Source organism: Brassica napus, chromosome C7, assembly GCF_020379485.1.
Source record: "Brassica napus cultivar Da-Ae chromosome C7, Da-Ae, whole genome shotgun sequence".
In the NCBI taxonomy this organism is placed as follows: Eukaryota; Viridiplantae; Streptophyta; class Magnoliopsida; order Brassicales; family Brassicaceae; genus Brassica; species Brassica napus.
This window is the reverse complement of record NC_063450.1, coordinates 49,161,570-49,183,259: the sequence shown is the minus strand read 5'-3', so window position 1 is coordinate 49,183,259 and position 21,690 is coordinate 49,161,570. Positions and strand designations below refer to the sequence as shown.

The window sequence follows — 21,690 nt, the reverse complement described above, 5'->3', positions numbered from 1 at the left end:
AAAAATACTAAATAGACGACTTAATTATAAGTCGTCTACTAAGTCGTCCAGCTGGAAGACCTTCCAGACGACTTATAATAAGTCGTCTAATAAGTCGTCCATATGGAAGACCTTCCAGACGACTTATAATAAGTCGTCTAATAAGTCGTCCAGATGGAAGACTTTCCAGACGACTTAATTAAGTCGTCCGATAAGTCGTCCAGCTGGGAAGACTTTCCAGACGACTTATTATAAGTCGTCCGATAAGTCGTCCAGCTGGACGACCTTCCAGACGACTTATAATAAGTCGTCTGCGCAGTCTTTTGGATTGAAGTAAATACCTGACTCAAGATAGCAGCTTTCATTGATCTGCGGCCTCTGCTGCCCTCGTAAGCCAGTATCGGTGGAGACGGACTGTCTGCTCTGGGACCACCAATACTAGCACCCAATTCCGGCATAGCTGTGTACGTCCAGACCTGAAGAACTTGTATAAACCCATCCACGGTGTAACAGCCAGCAATTTCTTTGTTCCACAAAGAGTCCATCAGCACCTTAAACGCGACTCTCCCCCATGGATAATTTTCAAACCGTTCTAAATCCATCACTAGCCTTGCCAGAGTAGATCGTGTAGCGGTTGAAAACTTTCTCCCTTCAATGAATCCAATGAAGATGGAGAGGTACGCGAGCCGCTTGCGATCTTCCCTGGACCAATCCCCGCATCTCTTCAGTGCTGCTATTATCTGATCAGTAGTTGGCCCAGCTTCCAGATGAACTCCCAGCATCCCCCAGAAAGAAACCATCTCTGGGGTAACGTCACATTTTGGTGTCTCAAGGTCCTCGATGTACTCGCAGTTTAGACCAGTGAGGTTTTCAAACTCTAACAGTGAAAACCTCAAAGGTTCTGGACCAACGAGAGACCACATCTCATACTTCTTCTTAATGTCCAGCTTGAAACTGAGCATGTAGTGAACCAGCCTTGAAGCCCAACCAAATCCCTGCTCCTTGAACTTGATGAAAACTCCCAAACTCGACTCCTTGAGCTCTTCAAATTCGTCATCAGTAAGAGCTTTCCTAAGAGCAGTATGCAACTTGCTGTTATCCGTATGATACGAAATGCTATTGTGGGCTTCTGGCTCTTCCCCTGATGTGTATAACCTACGGGGGAGTTCTGGAATATCCATCCTTTTTGTCTGCAAAATAATCAAAGACAACAATATAAGTCCAGACGACTTAGTAGACGACTTAAATTTAAGTCGTCTGGAAAGTCTTCCAAATGGACGACTTATATTTAAGTCATCTACTAAGTCGTCCAGTTGGAAGACTTTCCAGACGACTTAAATTACTTACAAGTCTTCCAGTCGCAGAAGGAGTTGGAGTACTCGTCATTGCGGTTATAGATCTGAAAAAATAAACGTGAAACGGTGAGAATGAGTAAATTGATAGAGACAACGTTTTATGTTCATCTTTTCCTCGAGATTGATGACTTAGCGGCGTTAGGATTTACAGAGAAACGGCGCTAAGGTTTACAGAGAAGAAGCGGCGGCGCTAGGGTTTAGAAGAAGCGGCGGCGCTAGTGTTTAGAGGAAGCGGCGGTGAGAACGTTGGTGACCACGGTGGCGAGGGCGACGGTTTGTTCGGAAATAGTGGAAGCGGCGGCGCTAGGGTTTAGAGAAATCGGCGGCGCTAGGGTTTAGAGGAATCGGCGGCGCTAGGGTTAGAAGAAGCTGCGGCGACAACGGTGAGAATGAAGTGAGATAGATAGCCGACGTTGAGAACGATGGTTTGTTCGGAAATCCTGGAAATTCGAAATCGCCTTTGAGAGGGAGAACTGTTAGGGTTTCTGAATTTCGCGAAAAATGAAAAAAAAAAAAATCACCTTATATATTGGGTAAATAATCCGGTTAGCTTTAAAAGTACATTGGTAAACTTTAAGGTTTGGTCCGGTTTAGACGACTTATTCTGGCTGATAATGTACAACAGACGACTTAATATTTAGTCGTCTGTTTTCAGACGACAAAATATTAAGTCGTCCTAGACCCTAAAATGAACCCCTAAACTAAAATGACTAGATTAACTAACTAACCACGTTATAAAATCAAATTATACTTAAATAGTGTTTACTATACACATAAATGAACACGCATAAGTAATTTTAAAAATTTTCAAAAACGGTTTTAATGCTTTCCAAAATCTAACCCTAAGAACACATACAATACTACAACATATGTTGATGAAACATAAACTAAAGAATATCATGACTCACTACTTTCACTCATCTATGCTGAAAACAATTGAAATTTGTTATATCTTAATTTATACCTCCTAAGACATATGTTAATTACATAATTCCCATTTTTCACTTATCAAAATATTTTTTACAAAATTTTTAAATTATGTTTAAGACTAACTGTCCAGACGACTTTCAGTTAAGTCGTCTGGACGACTTATTTTCAAGTCGTCTAAACAGACGACTTGCGAGGGGTAGAAACGTAAAAAAAATTCCGTTTTTTTGTTTGGTCACAAGGGGATAGTTGTAATTTCAATAGCCTTTTAGGTTACTTTTGCCTTTGACCCAAGTTGGGGTATTGTTTTGGGTTTGACTCCAAGTTTTGAGTCACACTTGGCAATTCTCCCATTATAATACCTATAAGATTCTAACAAACATGTACTATATAAACGATATTTTCATATTATTTATTTATATATCCTTACATAGTTTTAGTTATAATGAATAAGTTACTTCTTTTATATCTTGTATATCATTAGTTCTAAGAAACAATGCATAAAAACAATTTAATTCATGAAACAAATATATAATTGAGAGCAAAAGTAACTTCACTGTACTTAATCCAATAAACTATAATTTTACCAATTTTTTTGTATCTTATTGTTATAGTTAAATTAGAATAAAAATTAAAAGAAAATAATTATATTTTTAAGTCTATAGTAAAATAAATTGTGTAACTGTTGTAAGAAATTTGTAAATGTCAATTCTACTTTTAGTTAAAAATAAATCAAACATTTAGAATCAATTTGTATTATTATTTTATTTGTTCGCCCGCCCGTAGGGCGGGTTTGCCCTAGTTTATAATATAAGAGAGTACATAAAAGATAACATGGTTTGGTGATAGCAATGTTCTCACTCTTCATGTTCAAGTGGGGTTGATGACATTTTACCTTATATTAGAAAGTGGATACTTGTTTTTCGGATATTCGGGTACCCGTTCGGTTTTTGGTTCGTTTCCGGTTCGGTTCCGGTTCGGTTCCGGTTATTCGGATATAGAAATTTAAGAACCATTCGGATATTTGAGATTTTGGGTTCGGTTTCGGTTTCGGGTAATTTGATTCGGTTCCGGTTCTGTTTTTCGGTTCCGGTTTTTTACCCAAGGCTAGGTATAAACTTTAATTTGCACATATACTTTGTAAAATTCGTATATTTGATATATGTTGTTTTAGAAAAAATAGGAAAAATATATTAAATCAAGATTCCATAAATAAACATAACTTGTAATATTTTAAAAATTCAGGCACATTTATGGATATATAAAATAATTAAATCATAACAATTGTTTTATTTGATTCTTTATATTTTGATTAGTTTGTTTATTTATGTTTTGGTATATTGGGTTCTATTTTTTTTTTTCAAATGAATCAAAAGATTTTATTACAATTAGACTAAAATAAGAATAAGCTTGTTAGTATTGATTATTGATTCATAAGATAGTTACACCAAAAACTCATATGTTTTCACCCCATCAGTTTGCTTATATTCAGTTCAGATCAAGCAATATTTATAAGTTTAATTTTCATTCTGACATTTTTTTGAATTGTTTATTAAATTTTAAGTTAGTAATTATTAAATTCTATACCGTACCAAAAGGTAGTTCAGTTTTAATAATATAGATATTAAGTTACTCATTATAACAGATTCTTTTGATTCACTATAAAGAATATCATTTATTTGCAGAAGAAAAGATAAGATCCTAATTTGGAGAATCAATGGCTAGCTTCAACAACTTTGTGTTACAACTTCTGTTAACAATCACTCTTATATAACTTTGAAGTATATTAATAATAACACCTGTATTTTTCTCTCTCCCCTTGCGCTCCGCTTCGTAACCCTAACCACCGTCTCCGTCTTTACCTTCGGTGGCTCAGCCACTGATCTCTCCGTCACGCTCGCGACGAGATACTCCATAACTCTCTCCTCTTCTCATCTCAGTCATGGCGGATCTCCCAGAAGATCCGGCGTCATCTCCGACTTTCAAAGCCTCGCCTGAGCTTCTCCACTTGTGTAAAATGGACTCTCTAATGCCTTCATCTAGCAGGAGCTTTCAACAAACAAAGGAGCTTCCTTCCTCGCCATCAATTTCATCGATTTTGTTTGGAGAAGATGCCCTAACTGTTCGTGCTCCTCTTCGTGAGCAACTTCCATTTTTTTACGACAAAGGTAACAACCAGGATTGTTTCATCTCCAAAGTCGATCTCTAGTATTTTGTTTGGGAATGAGGCACTGGATGTCGGAGGATTGTCGCGCCAAGTCTCTCAAGCGCGTCTAGGAGCTTGGGCATTGCCGCTTAAGTTCTCAGATACCTTTAATGGCTCTGCCGGTAAACAGGTACCAATGAAGACTCTTGCTAGTAGCGGTTTCTCGAAACACCCTGTGTCTGAAGACTGGCCGGCTCTGGCTGCTAATCCCAGCATCTCTCGTAAGCAAAGGGCTCGCATCTCTTCCTCTCAGGCTGCAAACTTGGAAGATGCCTCGTCTCCATCCTCTGCAGTAGGAGATGATCTCCATGCTATCTCAAGCGAGTATCCATGGGCAGCGAAGATGCGATCAAAATGCAATCTCCACAGGGTCACCACCCCACCTACTTGGAAGACGGCACTCCAATGGTATGCATTCCGCCATCTGTTCTTCTGAAAGGATTAGATCATCAACGTGAATTCATTGTTGGACAATTCATGAACTGTTCAGCACCGTCTGGAGGGTTAATCCATGGAATGGCTACCCGAATTTGGGGTAAAAAGTGTAAAATTTTCACTAAACAGCTTGGTGAATCTTCTTTTCTGTTTCACATACCCGACGAGTCGACTAGGAATTGGGCTATTTCGCGAGGAATCTGGTATGTTGATGACTGCTTAATGTTTGTTTCTGCTTGGAACCCTTCAGAAACAATCTCTCTCCCCGAAATCAAGACAATTCCAATCTGGTTGACCCTTAAGAACATCCCTTTCCAGCTATATTCCATTGAGGGCATTGATTGGATTGCTTCAGCCATCGGGGAACCAATGTTGACTAGCAAGCCTTGGTTAGATCCAACATCTATTGGAGAAGCAAAAATCTTAGTCGAGGTAAAGCTAGACAGGCCGTTCCCTAAGCGTGTGGCTTTACAGGACAAAGAAGGAACCATAAGTTTGGTTGACATCGTTTACTCTTGGCTTCCCTCTAGCTGCACAACTTGTGGACAGTTGTGACATAAAGCTAATCGTTGCTTAGGAGTGAAATCAGCAAAGGTTGCAACTAATGCTCCAAAGAACACCCAAGTTACTGTCCCAGAAGTCTTAGCTACAAGTAAAGAGGTTGATGCCGCTTCTACTCATTCAGCTTTGCTTCAAAACACTGCACCAACGGTTCCTATTCCTACTTTCTCCACTGCTACTACTACCTACCTTGCACTTCCACCTTCATTGGCAATAGAGCAAAGTCCACCTAAAGTTACATCTGAGGCCGATACCAACCAACTGGCGGACATCACATCTGCTCTACTTGACCTTCATTCAGTTACTGCTTTTACAAACACTGAGACATCAACTGAGACTGCTACTTTCTCTCCTTCTGCTGATGAACAAGACTTAAATAAATCTCCAACCGCTCCTAAGCAAGGTACTGAGACTTCTACTCTTACTGATGAAGATAACAACATGTGCTTAGTGTTGTCTTCGGTAAACACAACTGATTCAAGATGTGATAAAAACAAATTGGATAATACTGCGGGTTTAGAAGTGTCGGATCCAACAAATGAGATTGACTCGTCTAAGGAAGCGGCTGAGATTGCCTCTGCCAACGGCATTGTCTCTGTTGCCTCCTCCCATGCTGTAAACTTACCTCTGGATAAAGTATTTGCTTCCTCTCCACCAATTTTTGTAACAGGACCTGGTACAGCCGGTGCTTCTTTTACTTCAGATGACGACTTGATCCATAGAACTCGGGGAGGTAGACTCATTAAACCATCTCTTAAAGGTACAGAGTTTGAATGGACATTGGTGGGTGGAAGAGGTAAAAAGGGACGTGGTCGTGGTCCTAAACATTAGAACCATCATCATTGCCTTCATCAACCTTTTTCAACTGTTCTGCCATGTTATATGCATTTCTCAATTAGTTTTTCTGATTCTCTTACTACTCTGCAATCTAAATCTCTTTGGTCACAAGTGTGAATCATTTGTATCAAACTTTTGAATTTTAATAGAAAACCCTTTCTCAAAAAACAATCACTCTTATATTAGTCGCTGAAGCAGCTCGACGAGCAATACTATCACAAGAAGAGAAAAAAGAACTTGAGAGGCAACTCAAAGCTATCAACAAACCAGCAATCAAGAGTTTCAAGGTTGCCTTCTTCATACATGCTTTCCATTACGCTGAAAAACATGACATGATCTTATTTGCGTACCTTAACTTATATACACCTTTTTTCAATTTTTCATTTGGAGCAGACTGAACATGATGAAATATTTGATTGTATCGACATTCACAAGCAACTAGCCTTTGATCATCATCTGCTCAAAAACCACACTGTTCAGGTTTTTTACTTACTACAGATTATTCTCTTCTTTTTACCAGAGATGACTTATAAAAAACTAAAGTTTTGTTAGTGAATGATTGAATCTGTGAACGTATTGGCGTCTATGCAGATGAAGCCCACAAGTGTACCTAAATGGAACACAAGCAACAATAATTCGCAAAAAGTTGATCCCCTGCAGCTTCTGCCAAGGGGCATAAGCTGTCCAGATGGAACCGTAATTGTTAAAAGGACTACAATGCAAGATCTGTTAAAAGTTGATCTGTATGACCATGTCTATGTCAATTGGATTCAATAGACATAGACATGGTCATACAGAGGGAAATGCCATTGATTTAACTGGACATCATGTAAGAACCTTACTATGCAGTCACAACGACCATTTTTCTGCTTATGTTTTCTTATTGTCTTTGTTCTATATGGATATTAGTTTGCAACAGTTGATTACGAATATAGTACTGTTTCTGGAGTAAAAGGAAACATTAACCTCTGGGATCTACAAGTGTCACAAGATCAAGTTAGTCTTGCAACCATGGCTATTGCTGGAGGTCCTATTGAAAACCTCGCCAGCATTTCAGTTGGGTGGATGGTAAGCCTAGTGCCTTCTTTGTTCGGTACTAGTTTCTTACAAGTTTGATAAAAATGTTTGGAATACTATAGGTCAATCCATTGCTGTACCAAGATCACATTCACTTGTATACCTACTGGACTGTAAGTTTTTGAGAAACTCTTCAAAGTGTTTAGGCTAATATTTATAACCTTCATGGTGTCTTAGTGCTATGTATTTGGTGGTTGGTTGAAACAGGCCGATGGATATAAGAAAACCGGCTGCTACGACATAAGATGTCCAGGATTTGTGCAAGTCAGTAAGAGGATACCACTTGGTGTCCTTAAACCAGTTTCAATTTATGATGGTACACAGTACCAGATGGAATTAAGCTTGCATCAGGTAAAAAAGACTCCATAGTCTCTAGTGATCTCTTCCTTTAAGTCATTTGGATATTCATCTCTCTTTTTTTTAAAACCGGGAACAGGATCATGCTACAGGAGATTGGTGGTTTATATTTGGTGGTGTGAACGTTGGGTATTGGCCAAAGTCATTATTCATAGCTTCAGGCTTAGCTAAAGGAACAGATAAGACATCGCGGGGAGGTCAAGTGTACAGTCCACTGACAAAGAAAAGTCCATTTGTGGGCAGTGGGCATTTCCCAAATGAAGGTATGGGAAAAGCAGCATTTATAAACGGTATTGAAATCATTGATGGAAAGGGAGAAACTTTGATTCCACAGATCTATACTATAAAGACACATGAGAGCAGTCCAAATTGTTATAAGGCCAAGTTTATTCATGATGATGATGATCCTTGGATAAGAGCTGTTTTCTATGGTGGTCCTGGAGGTTGCACAGGGCAATTATCATCCGAAGAGTCAGAAGGTCTTAAGAATTTAGATAAGCTATGACAGGATCTTTAGATATTTGAAGTGTATCCAAGCATTACATATGGTTTATTAATAATCAAGCACCAATTTTAATGTGTATTTTGAGTTGAGTGCAAACTCACCTGGAATATAAAATAGATTATTCATATCCTCTAAACTGCCTTACTTTTTTCCTATGAATCACCATCATTCATATAAAATGCTAATCCTATGAGGCTATGAAGATTATTTTTATCGGTTACGTATAGTAAATCTACCTATAATATATGGAATGTTTATGTCAAGTCTATTATATTAAAAATAGAAGTCTCATTTGTTAGTGTTTATATACAAATTTATTAGTGTTATTTTTGAAACACATATTATTATTTATTTTTTCTTAGTGTTTGTAAACATACGCAAAAGGCAAAGGCAATTTCAATTATACAACAATTTACTGGTTGCTTGTTATATTAAAAACAGAGAGCTATTTTTTTTTTTTTTTTGTCTCTTTTTATTGGGCTAATTTACCCTTTTATTAATGGTTCTTAGATTTTCATTATCTATTTATTAATGGTTTCAGATATGGGACATCTTTTGAACAAAAAAAAAAGGGACATCTTTATATAATGGCTATGCTTCCTTCCTCTTATGAGATACTTTAAGATCCTTGATTTTCCATTAGAGCCATTTGCCAGTCACTGTTTATTGATTCTTTAAGTAGTTGATTCTGAGTAGTGTGACACCACATAGACAGTTGATTTGCTTCATTATATCTTCTTGGAAAGACTACTTAAAGAAAGATTCGTTGTCTAACTGCCATGAGTTCCTCTGCAACGTTTCTTCTGCTGACTTTTTCAGCAGTAGCTCTCATTGTAGTTGCCAAAAGTGACAGAACAATGCCAGTCGAAATGGAGGAAAATGAACTCGTGAGTTTACTCAACTCTATCAATAAACCTGCAGTCACCAGTTTCCAGGTAAAAGTTAGCCTTTCTACAAATATGATAGACATCATGTATGGTTTTGGTTGTTTATGCGACCAGAATCACTATGATTTCTTTTTGGATCACATCAAGTTTGTTGCATTTCATTTCTCACAGACCGAGCATGGTGATATACTGGATTGCATCGACATTAATAAGCAGCTTGCCTTTGATCATCCTCTCCTCAAGAACCATACAATTCAGGTTTTAGTTTTTATATATAAGAAGTTCTATACTAGAAATTCCTAAAGGATCTAAGTTTCTATATGGATTGACATACGATGTGCAGTTGAGGCCTAGAAATATACCTAAATGGACAGTAAACAATAGCACTTCAAAGAATGGTGGTTCCATGCCGTTCCGACAAGATGACATAAGTTGTCCATTTGGGACAGTGGTTGTTAAGAGGACTACACATGAAGATCTTATACTATCTCAGCGTTTAAAATCCACGGGGTCCAAATATTTAACATATGTTACTTCAAAGGATAAGAACATTGATTTAACTGGTTTTCATGTACTTAATGCTAATACATTCTTTTATACTTCATGTAGAGCAGTATCTCACCTACAATAATCAATTATTTCTTCTCATCGAATTCTAGTTTGCAATGGCTGAGTACGGACATAACAATTATGGAGCAAAGGTAAACCTTAGCATCTGGGAACCAAAAGTTTCACCCACTCAATTCAGTTCTGCGAGTATGCTTATTGGCGGAGGCTCTAAAGAACAGTTTCAAAGCATTAGAGCTGGATGGATAGTAAGTCAGGAAGGATCCTGTGTTTTGATTTGATTTTTTTTTATATTGCACTTATCAAATTACATAAGTTCTTATATTAAAATGTCCCTCAGGTTTATCAATGGTTGAACCGGAATCACAGTCGCTTATACACCTATTGGACTGTATGTTTTCTAAACTCTAAGAGGTTTCTGAATAACAACATTTTGAATTTTCTTCCATTCTCATGGTATGTCTTGTATTCTTTGACTCAAAACAGGCAGATGGATTTACCAAGACAGGTTGCTATAATACATTATGTCCTGGTTTTGTGCAAGTGAGCAAAAGAGTCCCACTCGGCATTCTTCTTGAACCAGTTTCTGTTTACGATGGCCACCAAAGTGAAGTAGGGATCGTCATCTATAAGGTAACAATCCCACTCATAATGCTTCCTACAGATGTGAAAGTAGAAGTCTCATTTGAATGGTTATCTATGGTAAAAGTATATGTGATATTGCATGTTTAATCAGGATGTCGTCACAGGAAATTGGTGGTTATTTGTACACGACGAAATGGTTGGATACTGGCCAAACTCATTGTTCACAAAATCAGGTTTAGGCCATGGAGCAGGTTTGGTTTCGTATGGAGGAGAAGTATACAGTCCAGTGAATGAGAAGAGTCCAGGCATGGGGAGTGGGCATTTCCCGGCTGAAGGTTACACAAAGGCAGCCTATGTGAATGGTTTTGAAGTGGTCTGTAATAATGATAGCATATTTTCAGAGCCAAGTTTTCCTGTAATGATGTTTGCAAACACCCCAAAATGTTATAGAGTAATGCCTGGTCGAGGTCAACTTAGAGTTTGGTTCGACTCTCTCTTCTATGGAGGGCCAGGAGGATGTATTTAAGATCTCTTCTTTCCGAGTATCCTCTGTTTCTTCAGTTTAAGTATAAGAAAATAAAATGGATGTTCGGATCCTGGACCTTCTTTTATGAGATTTAGCAGAGTTTCAAGAATGTTTTGGTGTGTGTTTAACTGGGAATAATTCAATTGATTATTTTGCAAGTGATTGTGAAAGCTACTTTATACTTCATGAATGCAGTCAGATTTCATTAATTTTTTTTAAGTATGCATAGGTAAAGGTCAGAAGTATCAAATTTTCATAGTAATAAACTTCGTTAATGCACTCAGATTTAATTGATTTTATTCAATGGAGAAATCTGTCCAAAAAACGAAAAAATTCAATGGAGATCTGAACACCACTTAATGTAAGTTGTATGTTATAACTTATAGACTAAAGACCTTTTGATTCATTTTTTTTTTTTTTTCAGAAGAGACGACATGATCCATGATCTGAAGTGTTACAAAATGACTTTTTTGTATGCTTTTATGAATAACTAATTTTCTTTCATGAATCTATTCACCCGTTTCACATAAATTGAGAAAATATGATCTTCACAACTTTCAGCAACAGCTTAAATGTGTCTGACTTCAGAGGCTGAAAGTAATGAAATTATAGCCAAAGTTTTAAATGTCACAATCAAGTTATTGTAAACTATTATCCTTTTTATTTTATAATACCAAAAATGATTAGTTAACCAGATGTGGATTTCACTGTTAAGCATCTTCCTCTGATAGATTATATCTAAAAAGCCTCTTTTTATCATGTCATTAATTTATATACCCCTATGCATAGCATAGCTTACCCCTACTCCATTACCCCTACAATCTTATAAGACAACTAAATACAGAATATAATGTCTGAACTTCATAGCTCTCTGCAGCTTCCAGTGTTAGACTTAACACAACCGATTCAATCCTCTGTTCAGTCTTCTCTTTCTCAGGCCTGCAAAGAGTGGGGATTCTTCTATGTCACCAATCATGGAATCTCTAAAGAGATGTTCAGCAAAATCTATTCCTTGTCCAGAGATGTTTTCAGTGCTCCTCTTGACTCAAAGCTCAAGCTTGGTCCCTTTTCTTATACCCCTCGGCACATCGCCTCTCCTTATTTCGAAAGCCTCGTTGTTTCTGGACCTGATTTCTCCGGCTCTGCTAAAGCTTCTGCTGATGTTTTGTTTCAAGATCATGATAAACCAGAGTTAAGGTTGTCAGTACTAGACATATTTTATGTCTTTTTCTTTCTGTCTTTACTTGTTAACCCTCTTACTTCTCTGTTGTTGTTTAGAGAAACGCTACAGGAATATGGTGCTAAAATGGCGGAATTGTCCAAAAGACTTGTGGAGATACTCTTGATGATGACCTTAGGAGAGGAAACTGGGAAGAGATTCTACCAAAATGAGTTTAGCAATTGTCATGGATACTTAAGATTAGTGAACTACACGCCTCCACAAGATGTAGAGAAGCAAGAAGAGCTCGTGGAAGGTCTTGGGATGCACACGGATATGAGCTGCATAACTATAGTGTATCAAGATTCAGTTGGTGGGCTTCAGATGAGGTCAAAGGAAGGGAAATGGATTGATATAAATCCCTGCGATGATCTGCTTGTTGTTAACATTGGAGATCTTATGCAGGCGTGGAGTAACGGACGGCTGAGATCGTCTGAACATCGAGTTGTATTGAGAAAGCTGGTGAACAGAGTGTCTCTAGGGTTTTTCCTCTGTTTTGAGGATGAGAAAGTGGTACTTGCGCCGCAAGAAATAGTTGGGGAGGGAAATTGCAGGAGATACAAGTCGTTCAAGTGTTCGGAGTATCTGAAGTTCAGACAGAGTAATGAAGTAGGGAAGTTTGAGAGGATTGGTTACACTGTCAAAGACTTTGCTGGACTAACACTGCCAGAACATGATGATCCTTGAGAGAGAAAACAAACTAGTATCCCGGTTTAGAGATCACTAAACCGGTTCCTGGTTAAGAAAGGGGAAAGAGCTTATACAGTTGTTGTGACTTGTGAGTGTCATGCAATATCAAAATATTAGCTAGTGGAATCCAAAGCTGCTTTTGGATTCTTATAATCTTTTATATGTGGAAAACCTTTTGACTGAGTCTTTCTATAACCATCTAAAGTAATGTTTCAAAGGTTATTTTATCATATGTTTATTCAAAGTGGGAGTAGTAGTAGTCAAGCTAGATTCAGCTTAAGTGGTGAACAAAGAAGCATAAGTGTGGCCCATAAGTGATTGCGTCCTGAAAAAGACTTGAGCAACGCTAAACACAACTTTCTTCCTTAGGTTTAAACTTTAAAGGTGATTATCTTCTCTTGTACTTTCTTGAGCCTAACTGTTTCATTCACCAAATACTTTATAAGAACCACAATTGACCTAAATCATGCTTCCACTTCTAAGATAATCAGTATTATTACTTAATAAGTGGAGCCATGTCACTGAATAAACTTAGATATTTAGCAACTTTTTCTGTTGCCTGATGAATCTCTTTTTTTTTGGGTTCTATGAGTAACAAGTGAAAACATAAAAGAGATATTAGAAACTAAATGCTGTTTAATGCAAAAGGTTTTCATACGCAGCTTAAATACTGATAAAAATCAACTGAAAAGTCTATAAACTAGCGAACAAGAAAGCTCAAAATGGAGCAAACAAAACGTGTCTTAAATAGTTTAAATTATTTCTTCACAAAACTCTTATTTTATGGGAACTGAGACCAAAAATGCCTTCAAAACATGTGAGCCTAAGATGATGTTTGCTGTAGTGCTGTCGTTGCTTTACGCCATTGACTTATATGTTGATGCAGCATATGTCGTCTCCATATTAATAAAGTTAAGATCCTCTACATGGTCCACAGAGAGTATAACTTCGCCACTACATTTCTCGAAAGATTCATGGTAGCAGTTCGGAATTCAACTCGTTGGAGAGTGTTCCTTTCGATATTGAGGTAGAAAACATAAAGCGGCTTAGATGCTTCATTCATATACAAAACAATGTCACCTGTGGCAGTCACTCCAACAACAGAAACATCCCCATCAACGACTTGGTTCCCCCATAAAGCGGAAACATGACTGCATTCAAAGAATTGATTCGTCTTCCAAAAAGTGTAGAAATGTTCGGACCATTCCGAGTTTGGGTTTTCAACATCCTTTATAACCGACATACACAACTTAAGGGAACACTTTCTACCCTTGGGGTTATTACGATCCCGATCCCAAGGGTTATAATCATACTCTAGAGTAATCACGCCTAGTTTACCTTTATAGTTTATCAGTTTAGTTTTTCGTTGGACGAAATATTTGTAGGTAATCTTGAATTCCTCAGACCTAACATGAAAGCAAACAATCCGATAAAAACGTCCATTGTTTAGTGTAGCAAAGTAATACAAAACCCCATTGATGCATATCCCTTCGGACAAACCACCCGTAGAAAAATGGTTTAAGGGACAAGAGATCTCCCTCCACGAATTGTCTCCAGTTCCTCCTAGTGTCAAAATTAGACCTGACCTGTCAAAGTTAATGGACAATACCTTAAGTTGTTTGTCAACCGGATCAAACCCTAAATAGTTTATCGAACTCAGCATCCCTTCTTTGGGTAAAAGAGCCGACCGTCCCGTGCTGGGGTTACATATTACCATCCCCATAGGCCCCCAGAAATAGACCAAACCAAAGGCATGTCTGCAATAACTTGTAAGCGTGTCTTTATGTAACTTCATGTGAAAGTCTGCGGTTACTACAAGAGATGACGACTTCTCATATAGATTATGAGGCTGTGACGACGAGAAAAAACACAAATCGTTACCATCTCGTTGAACGGAGAATAAGAGACGCGGCCGTGCCGGGGAGCTGGTGAAGAACAACTTCTTGAAATATGGACTGGCAAGCATGGACCTCCATGGCTTTGACACGCACGAAAACCTAGCTATTGATTTGAATGGCAATTTAGAGAGTATCTCTATGATGAGATCAATGGGGATAGAATATGAGTTTTCTCTTCTACTCATGTTGAGTTCGAATGGTTTGAACTTGTGGTACAGAAACGAAAGCCCTAGAAATCGGTTTCCAGACGAGAAAGTAAAGAGTGAAAATTATTATTATTGATATTGATGGGATATCATATTGCTCTCCTCTAAACTTTACTTAATTATAGTTAACCTAATTGATAAAAGAAATTGTAGACATTTTTTTCTTCTAAAGCTAGATAATTATGATATTACAAACTATGAGAAATATTAAACGCTTGACTGGACTCCTTGCGTAATTAAAAGGAAAAATTAGATTTTGTCTGCATGACCCTGCGGGTTTCTTTGATACAAAAATATTTTAGGTTATGCAATAAAATATACAAACGTTAATAATAGTAGATTAAAGTCTTATATATAAGATATGAATAAAAATCAAATGTTTCATCTATGAAAGGATGTGTAAACTTATTGTATTACATGGTAAAAGCATTTAAAAGTATGACTTCTAAGTGGTCTAGACTAAAAATAAAATCACATATGAAATAAGCCATAATTTATGTGATAAAATATTTTTATTTTAAATTAGAAATAGAAATGAATATTTTTTAAAAAACATCTTTTAAAATATTTATTAAATTAAATTTTAATAACTAAATCAATTTAAAATTGTTATTATCATTAAAAGTATTTTAAATAATTATTAATTTTTGTTTACAATCAAAACTAAACTAAAATTTAGTTTCTAATTATACTTTGTGATAATTATAATTTTAATTAACTAATTTTGAAAATATATTTTTAAAAGATTCGAAAAGATATTTAAAAATTTTGTCATAATTGTTTTTAAGATATTTATTACTATTTCAAATAAAAATAAATATCTTAAAAAATATTATAATTAAGTTATGTAAAATTTAATATATTTTTTAGGAATGATCCAAATAAAAAAATCACACATGAAAAACTGTCATGATTTCGATTTTAATAATATATATATATATAATAATAATCTTAAGTGTTTACTTGCTGATCACGTTATTAGAAAATTTGAAATTCGACATTAATCAAATAAGTTATGGCTTTGTACACAAGTGAGAACGTGACAGATAGAGATATGCAAAAGGCTTTCTAACACAGCTTAAATACTTAATAGATAAAAATCAACTGAAAAGTATATGAACTACAGAACAAGCTCATGATGAAGCAAGCAAAACGAGTCTTAAAACAGATTAAAATTATTTCTTCACTGAGCTCTCTTATTTTATGGGAACTGAGGCCAAAATATCACATCACAGGCATCAGGGTTGAGAGGTTCTTGATGAGAAGGAAGACCTTGGACCGCTACTTCTAAATGAATATCTACCTTCTTCACTGCGCCAAGAATCACCACCAGGTCGCTCACCTCCATCTCCAAGTTGGTCTCCTTCGACCAGAGGTGCAGCATTGCCCCTGCCACTATGTTGTGGTCTTCTGCTTCCCCACTGGTGGTCATCTGCAGAGCCTGAAACTTCAGTGGCTTGGCTAAGCCTGAACTTAGGAATGTATTTTGCAGACGATTGTGAAGGACCTGCAGCATCTGAAGAATACTTGGTCACATTCTCAAACAGACGCATCAAATGTCATTGCATATTCATGACTACAAAAGTTTGCTTACCTCTCTGCTTACGAGCTTCCTCTTCTTCCTGAAGCTTTCTTATTCTTTCCTCTTCACATTTCGAATAATATATCCGCTTTCTTTTAACATCCCTCTCTTGTTTCCTGGCTTGAAGATGCTCCTCCTTCAAACTCTTTTGTCTCTCAAACTCAGCTTCTCGAAGCCTAATCACTCTATTTTGGAATATTTCCTGGAAATATAAGATTTTTGATTTGAGTTGCATGACAATAAGAACAAAACATGATATTAGCAATAATGAAGACATGATCACTGACCATGTTCTCCCCAAAAGATTCTGAACTTAACATTCTAGTCACCCTACGTTTCTCCTTCAGGTCACTCTCATGACGTTCTCTGCTAAGGTCGACCTCGCGCTATACAAAAGAGAAGACACTATAAGGACCGTTGTATGCCTCAACTCAGAAACCACTGTTAAGAAAATAGTTCACCTGTTGCTCACGCTCATGAGATTCTATTTCCTCTACGAGTCGTTGCTGATATGCAGCTTCAATCAAAGGGGTAGACTCTTCTCTCTTTGCTCGTTCCAGGTAATCCATTGTTTTAGCAAGTTTAAGGAGCTTCCTCTCCCTTTCTTCTCTGTTTGTCCAGCGTCTCTCAGTGTTCTCTAGCAAAGCTTGAGCTTTCTCAAGCTCCCTCACCTCTATCTCCCTAAGGATTCTTTGTCTCCTCCTATCCTCAACCTCTGAGGCAAGTCTCTTCTGTTCCGCCACTTCGGTTTGCATCCTAAGATTAAGCTTTCTCATCTCCTCTTCATGTTCCTTCAAAATAAAAAACACAGAACAATGAGACTTTGCCTCAAGTTACCGACCTTAACACATGTAAGAAACAAACATACCATCTCTAGTTGCTGACGCTCTTGTTCCTCCTTCCTCTTTTCAATGATTGATTGCCTAGCAAGCAGTCTCTTATGCTCCTTTTCAACAGTCTCTTCTAGATTTGGTGCTACGTCACCACGCTTACTTGAAGCAGGGAATAACATAGCTCTTACTTTGTTCATAGTCTCAGCAAAAACAGTCAGGGGATCTCTCAATTCATCAGACTCAATACCCTGAAGCATGAAACAAAATAACATCAATCAAAAACCGTCAAAAAATTATAGTAAAACTATCTCAAATTCAGAATAGGCTAACCAGATTTCCAAAAGTTACAAAACCCTTCACATGATCAACTTTCATGGCTACGAAATTGTGTTTCACAGCGTCAACTAATATCTTCTCAACGTCTGAGAAGTCCAGGAATGGGACCAACTGAGCTAGAAACTCAATTTTCATCGTCTGATACATCTTAGACACCTGAAATTTTTTGTAACATTAGATTTGTGGTTAGATGGAGATACATATACACACTTGGTCAAAAAAAAAATATGAGTGCAACTTACATGTTGAAGTAGCCTTAGGGTAGCAAGCTTCTCCAAAGAGGGAACATATTGGGAGAGATGTACTTCTGGTAAAGAAGGAGCTGCTGACAGCTTCCCACCTAGTTTGGAGATTCTATCCAGCAAAGGCTTAGTGTTGGAACCGAAATCAAGTGGCTGAAACTCATGTTCTAGTTGATGGTAAAGATCTTTGACCTCCTGAGTTGCACAGCTCAAAACACCACTTGAAACCTAATAATTGAGAGACAAATCATATCAAAACACCACAATAAAATAAAAATGTCACAAAAGAAACAATTCCATTTATCCATTTAAAGATACTCACCAGCTCTTGCAGAAGTGATTCCCTAGAAAGCTGAAAAAATGAAACAGATAGAATTAGAGTACGCAAGCAAGCAACAAAGTATGTAACATGATAACAGTTTAACAATGTTACCGTATCTCCGCCTTCGTGTTTAGGTTCAAGATTGAAACCTATGATGTTGGCCATCCTTGAATTGCGTCCTTTCTCAATTTCAAACTCTAAACGGGAAGCACCATGAGCCTGACCAAACGGTGGAACAGAGAGTGCCGCCAAGACAACAGATGAAGCTAGTAACTGCAGATCCTTCTGGCTTAAGTTCTTATTGAAACTCTTCTGCAATCTAAACAGCTTCAACCATGCATAAGCATGGAAAAGATGGCTAGAAGAAGTCCAGAAGATCTCAGTCAATTTGGAATAATAAACCACCAATAAAGATGACTTGGGAGTTTTCTTGACCATGCACATCAATCCATATATATCTTCAACAGAGCGAAAAGCTTCCTGCAAAAGAAAGGTACATGAATATATAACGATTACATCCTCTCTATTACACAAAGACATGAACATACCTGCCAGAGTCCAAGCTCAGTAGCAACGTTTAACTGCTCAAATCTTGTGTCGAGGTAAAGTTGCAAAGTCTCAGGCTCTGTCAAGTCAGGACGGTCCCTCTGGTCTCTGTATTTTTCAAGGTTAGCCAAATTGTTTCTCATAGTTTCGCAGAGCCTACGAAACTCTGTTGGTCTTTTATACTGCTTACAGAACTGTAAGGCTTTATGTGCCGTAATCTACAAGAAACAATAATTAACAATGAACTAATCAAATAAAAATGGTAATGGCCAAGGAGTACTATTAACTAACCGCATACAAGGCTTGCAACTTGGAGTTGTTTCGCAATATCTCAAGAACCGTTCTGTATGTCTCCCACAAGAACTTGAACCATGGATCATCTACATCAAGAGTCTCCTTATCAAGGGTCTGCTCAGCTTTCTCAGTAGCAAGACGTAGGAGTTTCTTGGTTACTTCTTCAAAGGAAGTCAGGTTCACTTGCTGACAAGAATTACGGTATTGGATCAATCCATCTTTAGCGAACCGTCCCATCTTCAAGTCAACACAAAGCTCCACGTATCTAAACATAATCTTCTCGTGGGGTTTCTGCCAAGATCTGAAGCTCCTTGAGGTAATGAGATCGTGAAGTACCTGGAGAGCATCTTGTTTCTGCCCAACTTTGATAAGTTCTGCAATGGCGCAACACAATTTCAGTTCATACAGCCGGAAGTAAACTTCATGGTCAAACAAAGATTAAATAAATATTATAAGACGTGGGCTACAAGGTATCAATGTGTAAGTTACCTTCTGCACGCTTTAGTGCGTTCTCCGGATTGAAAAAAATCGCCATGATTCGGACTAGAGGGTTTAACCAGCAAGCTCTTACTTAGACCTGTAAGAACGACATCAATTTAAAGAGAAAGAAGTTGAAATTTGGACAAAACATGAGCTATGATCAATTCATGAAGCTCAATTCATAATATCAAAAAAGTTTATGGGCGAGGAGTGGAGCACATACTCAGCAGAAAGTAGTCTATAATCGATGCAAAATTTACGAACCAAATCAATCTGAAGAAGCTAGGATTCAATAAGTTATGCGGCACAGAGATTCTTATTTATAGAGTTATAACGTGTTTTCTAGGGTTTTGATGTCTCAGAGTTACCTTTCTGTCTGTTCGACTGTTGTGGTAACCTTTACTAACCTAATATATTAACATAAAAAGGAGAAAATTGTAAATACTTAATTTTTGACATGTTAACATAAAAAGGGAAAATTATAAATACTTAAACAAAAAGAAAATAGAGAATAAAATATATAATTTTTAAAAAGTATGTCAAACTCTGGAAAGGATAATTTTACTAAAATATAAGGGTAAATAATGTATTTGATAAAAAAGGGTAAATAATGTATTATTTTATCCTCCAATTAAAATTTTCAAAATTGTGCAATCATTTACAAATCTCATATAAACCCAATTTATTATAATGATGACTCAATCAGAAAAATAACAAGAAAAATTAGGTTCCTTATTATAAAATGAACCAAGATTTGCAATATACACATACATTAATTTCATATCACAAATTCTGACAAAAAAAAAATGTAGATATTATCATTAAACATGTAAGCATTTCAAAAATATTTTAATATCGTATGTTACTATTTCAATATCTCTATGATATTATTTGGAAAATGTTTAATTTTTATAGTAGCTAATTACAAAACTATTTTTGATAAACTAAAAAGAATCTTGTCACTCAAAAAGATAAAAATAAATAAAGTAATCATAACAATTTCTTAAATTATTTGGACAAGTGAATAATCAAAACTCAAATGAAGGGACCGTATTGCTTGTCAACATAAGAAAGTAAAAAAAAAACGTTTCACCACAAAACATTGCGTCACAAAAGAAAAAGAAAAACATCAGTTGTAATCAAAACCTTTATATACGAGAGATAATTGATCCAAGTCCATGAAAGCTAATAATGACTTGTCATGGAGGACGGATAAGCTTGTTCACAGCCGTGTCAAGAACATCCACATTTCTCCGCAGGTGCTTTCTGCAGATTAATTTATCAAGGAATTGTACAACAGATTCCAAACTAAAACCAGAATTAACAAAGCTTTTGAGCTAAACATGGTTTGTACTTGTCTCTTTGTGTACAACACTCAACTACATGGTTAACACGCAACAAAGAGCCATATCAAGGATACAACCGAGGCGCCAGAGTCTCAAGGCCTTTAATTTCCTCGTTTAATCTGCACATTTTGAACCGAAGAAGAACTTGTTCACAAATCACAACCGATATGGAAACATACGCTCGGTGTTCTCTAGGAAAAGTACCTGAGGCAAGAGTTGATGTAGCGGTTCCCTTTAGTGGAGGCATCTAGAGCTGCAAAATTCATACAAGAAAAGAAAAGCAGTTCGAAGATGATTGTTCATTCATTCATACAAAAGAAAAGCAGTTAGTTTTCTCTAACGTTACCGGTTTCCTGAAGGCGTCCAGCTGCATCTCCAAAGCAAGTCATGTGATCAACAGAGCTTCCTGTAGCCTATAACCACCATCAAGGAACCCTCATTAGCTACACAAACAAACAACTTTAAGCAAAATAAGCCATCCTGAAAAAGAAGGAAAGAAACAGTCTTTATGATGAGAGCACAAACAGATCAAAAGCATCAAACTTTGCAATAAGGCATTGATGAAATTAACTATGACCCAGAACCCAAAATTTGGTTCTTTATTGTAACCTCAGAGAGAGTGGATCGGAGGGAAACGAAGAGAGACGAGAAGCTCTCCGCGATTGCCTTCGAATCCTTCTCCACCGTAGCAAGTGTTCTCAGAATCTCCCCTTGATTCAACGGCGAGGGATCCACCGTTTCTGCCGCCGAAGAATCTCCATCCACCGTTTGATCCACTTCAGTTTCAGCTCCGGCGTCCATTTTCCCAATAGTTAATTCCGGTGGCTACTCGCGTCAGTAACATTGTATCTGTTCTGTTATATGTATTAAGAAATTACAAATTCACCCCACT

The 21,690-nt window shown here is 37.1% G+C and overlaps 4 protein-coding genes and 2 pseudogenes across 9 annotated transcripts; 3 read left to right on the top strand and 3 right to left on the bottom strand.

Annotated features, from left to right (window-relative positions):
- The first annotated feature begins 5,904 nt into the window (after window positions 1-5,904).
- Window positions 5,905-8,371, top strand: LOC106398157 (annotated as a pseudogene).
- A 482-nt stretch (window positions 8,372-8,853) lies between these two features.
- On the top strand, window positions 8,854-10,913 carry LOC106398132. 2 transcript variants are annotated; one of them, XM_022707377.2, is made up of 7 exons: window positions 8,854-9,174; window positions 9,298-9,384; window positions 9,470-9,697; window positions 9,786-9,941; window positions 10,034-10,084; window positions 10,180-10,326; window positions 10,443-10,913. In XM_022707377.2, exons 1-7 carry the CDS (start codon window positions 9,019-9,021, stop codon window positions 10,515-10,517), a joined length of 900 nt encoding a protein of 299 aa, XP_022563098.2. In that variant the 5' UTR covers window positions 8,854-9,018; the 3' UTR covers window positions 10,518-10,913. The 2 variants fall into 2 exon arrangements, with proteins under 2 accessions (XP_022563098.2, XP_013694184.2); XM_013838730.3 differs by having other exon boundaries at window positions 10,430-10,913.
- Window positions 10,914-11,597: 684 nt separating this feature from the next.
- Window positions 11,598-12,943, top strand: LOC106422915 (gibberellin 20-oxidase-like protein). The gene is made up of 2 exons (XM_013863700.3): window positions 11,598-12,001; window positions 12,083-12,943. The coding sequence occupies exons 1-2, from the start codon at window positions 11,655-11,657 to the stop codon at window positions 12,708-12,710; spliced, it is 975 nt and encodes a 324-aa protein (XP_013719154.1). The 5' UTR covers window positions 11,598-11,654; the 3' UTR covers window positions 12,711-12,943.
- Window positions 12,944-13,171: 228 nt separating this feature from the next.
- On the bottom strand, window positions 13,172-15,404 carry LOC106426418 (annotated as a pseudogene).
- Window positions 15,405-15,795: 391 nt separating this feature from the next.
- LOC106398180 (eukaryotic translation initiation factor 3 subunit A) lies at window positions 15,796-20,718 on the bottom strand. Of its 2 annotated transcripts, none has more exons than XM_022707129.2 (13): window positions 20,599-20,718; window positions 19,462-19,549; window positions 18,970-19,346; window positions 18,681-18,896; window positions 18,244-18,612; window positions 18,133-18,162; window positions 17,811-18,038; window positions 17,563-17,724; window positions 17,268-17,480; window positions 16,861-17,190; window positions 16,687-16,785; window positions 16,412-16,601; window positions 15,796-16,333 (listed from the first exon to the last, which is right to left on the bottom strand). In XM_022707129.2, exons 2-13 carry the CDS (start codon window positions 19,505-19,507, stop codon window positions 16,056-16,058), a joined length of 2,538 nt encoding a protein of 845 aa, XP_022562850.1. In that variant the 5' UTR covers window positions 19,508-19,549; window positions 20,599-20,718; the 3' UTR covers window positions 15,796-16,055. The 2 variants fall into 2 exon arrangements, with proteins under 2 accessions (XP_022562850.1, XP_022562851.1); XM_022707130.2 differs by having other exon boundaries at window positions 15,796-16,324.
- LOC111198049 lies at window positions 19,124-21,643 on the bottom strand. 4 transcript variants are annotated; one of them, XR_007326290.1, is made up of 8 exons: window positions 21,408-21,643; window positions 21,145-21,211; window positions 21,003-21,051; window positions 20,873-20,917; window positions 20,599-20,718; window positions 19,821-19,859; window positions 19,676-19,725; window positions 19,468-19,549 (listed from the first exon to the last, which is right to left on the bottom strand). XR_007326290.1 is itself a non-coding variant. In XM_013838795.3 (5 exons), exons 1-5 carry the CDS (start codon window positions 21,597-21,599, stop codon window positions 20,652-20,654), a joined length of 420 nt encoding a protein of 139 aa, XP_013694249.1. In that variant the 5' UTR covers window positions 21,600-21,643; the 3' UTR covers window positions 20,412-20,651. The 4 variants fall into 4 exon arrangements, 1 of the variants encoding a protein (XP_013694249.1); XR_007326288.1 differs by lacking the exons at window positions 19,676-19,725; window positions 19,821-19,859 and adding an exon at window positions 19,124-19,346 and having other exon boundaries at window positions 19,462-19,549; XR_007326289.1 differs by lacking the exon at window positions 19,676-19,725.
- Between the last annotated feature and the right edge of the window lie 47 nt (window positions 21,644-21,690).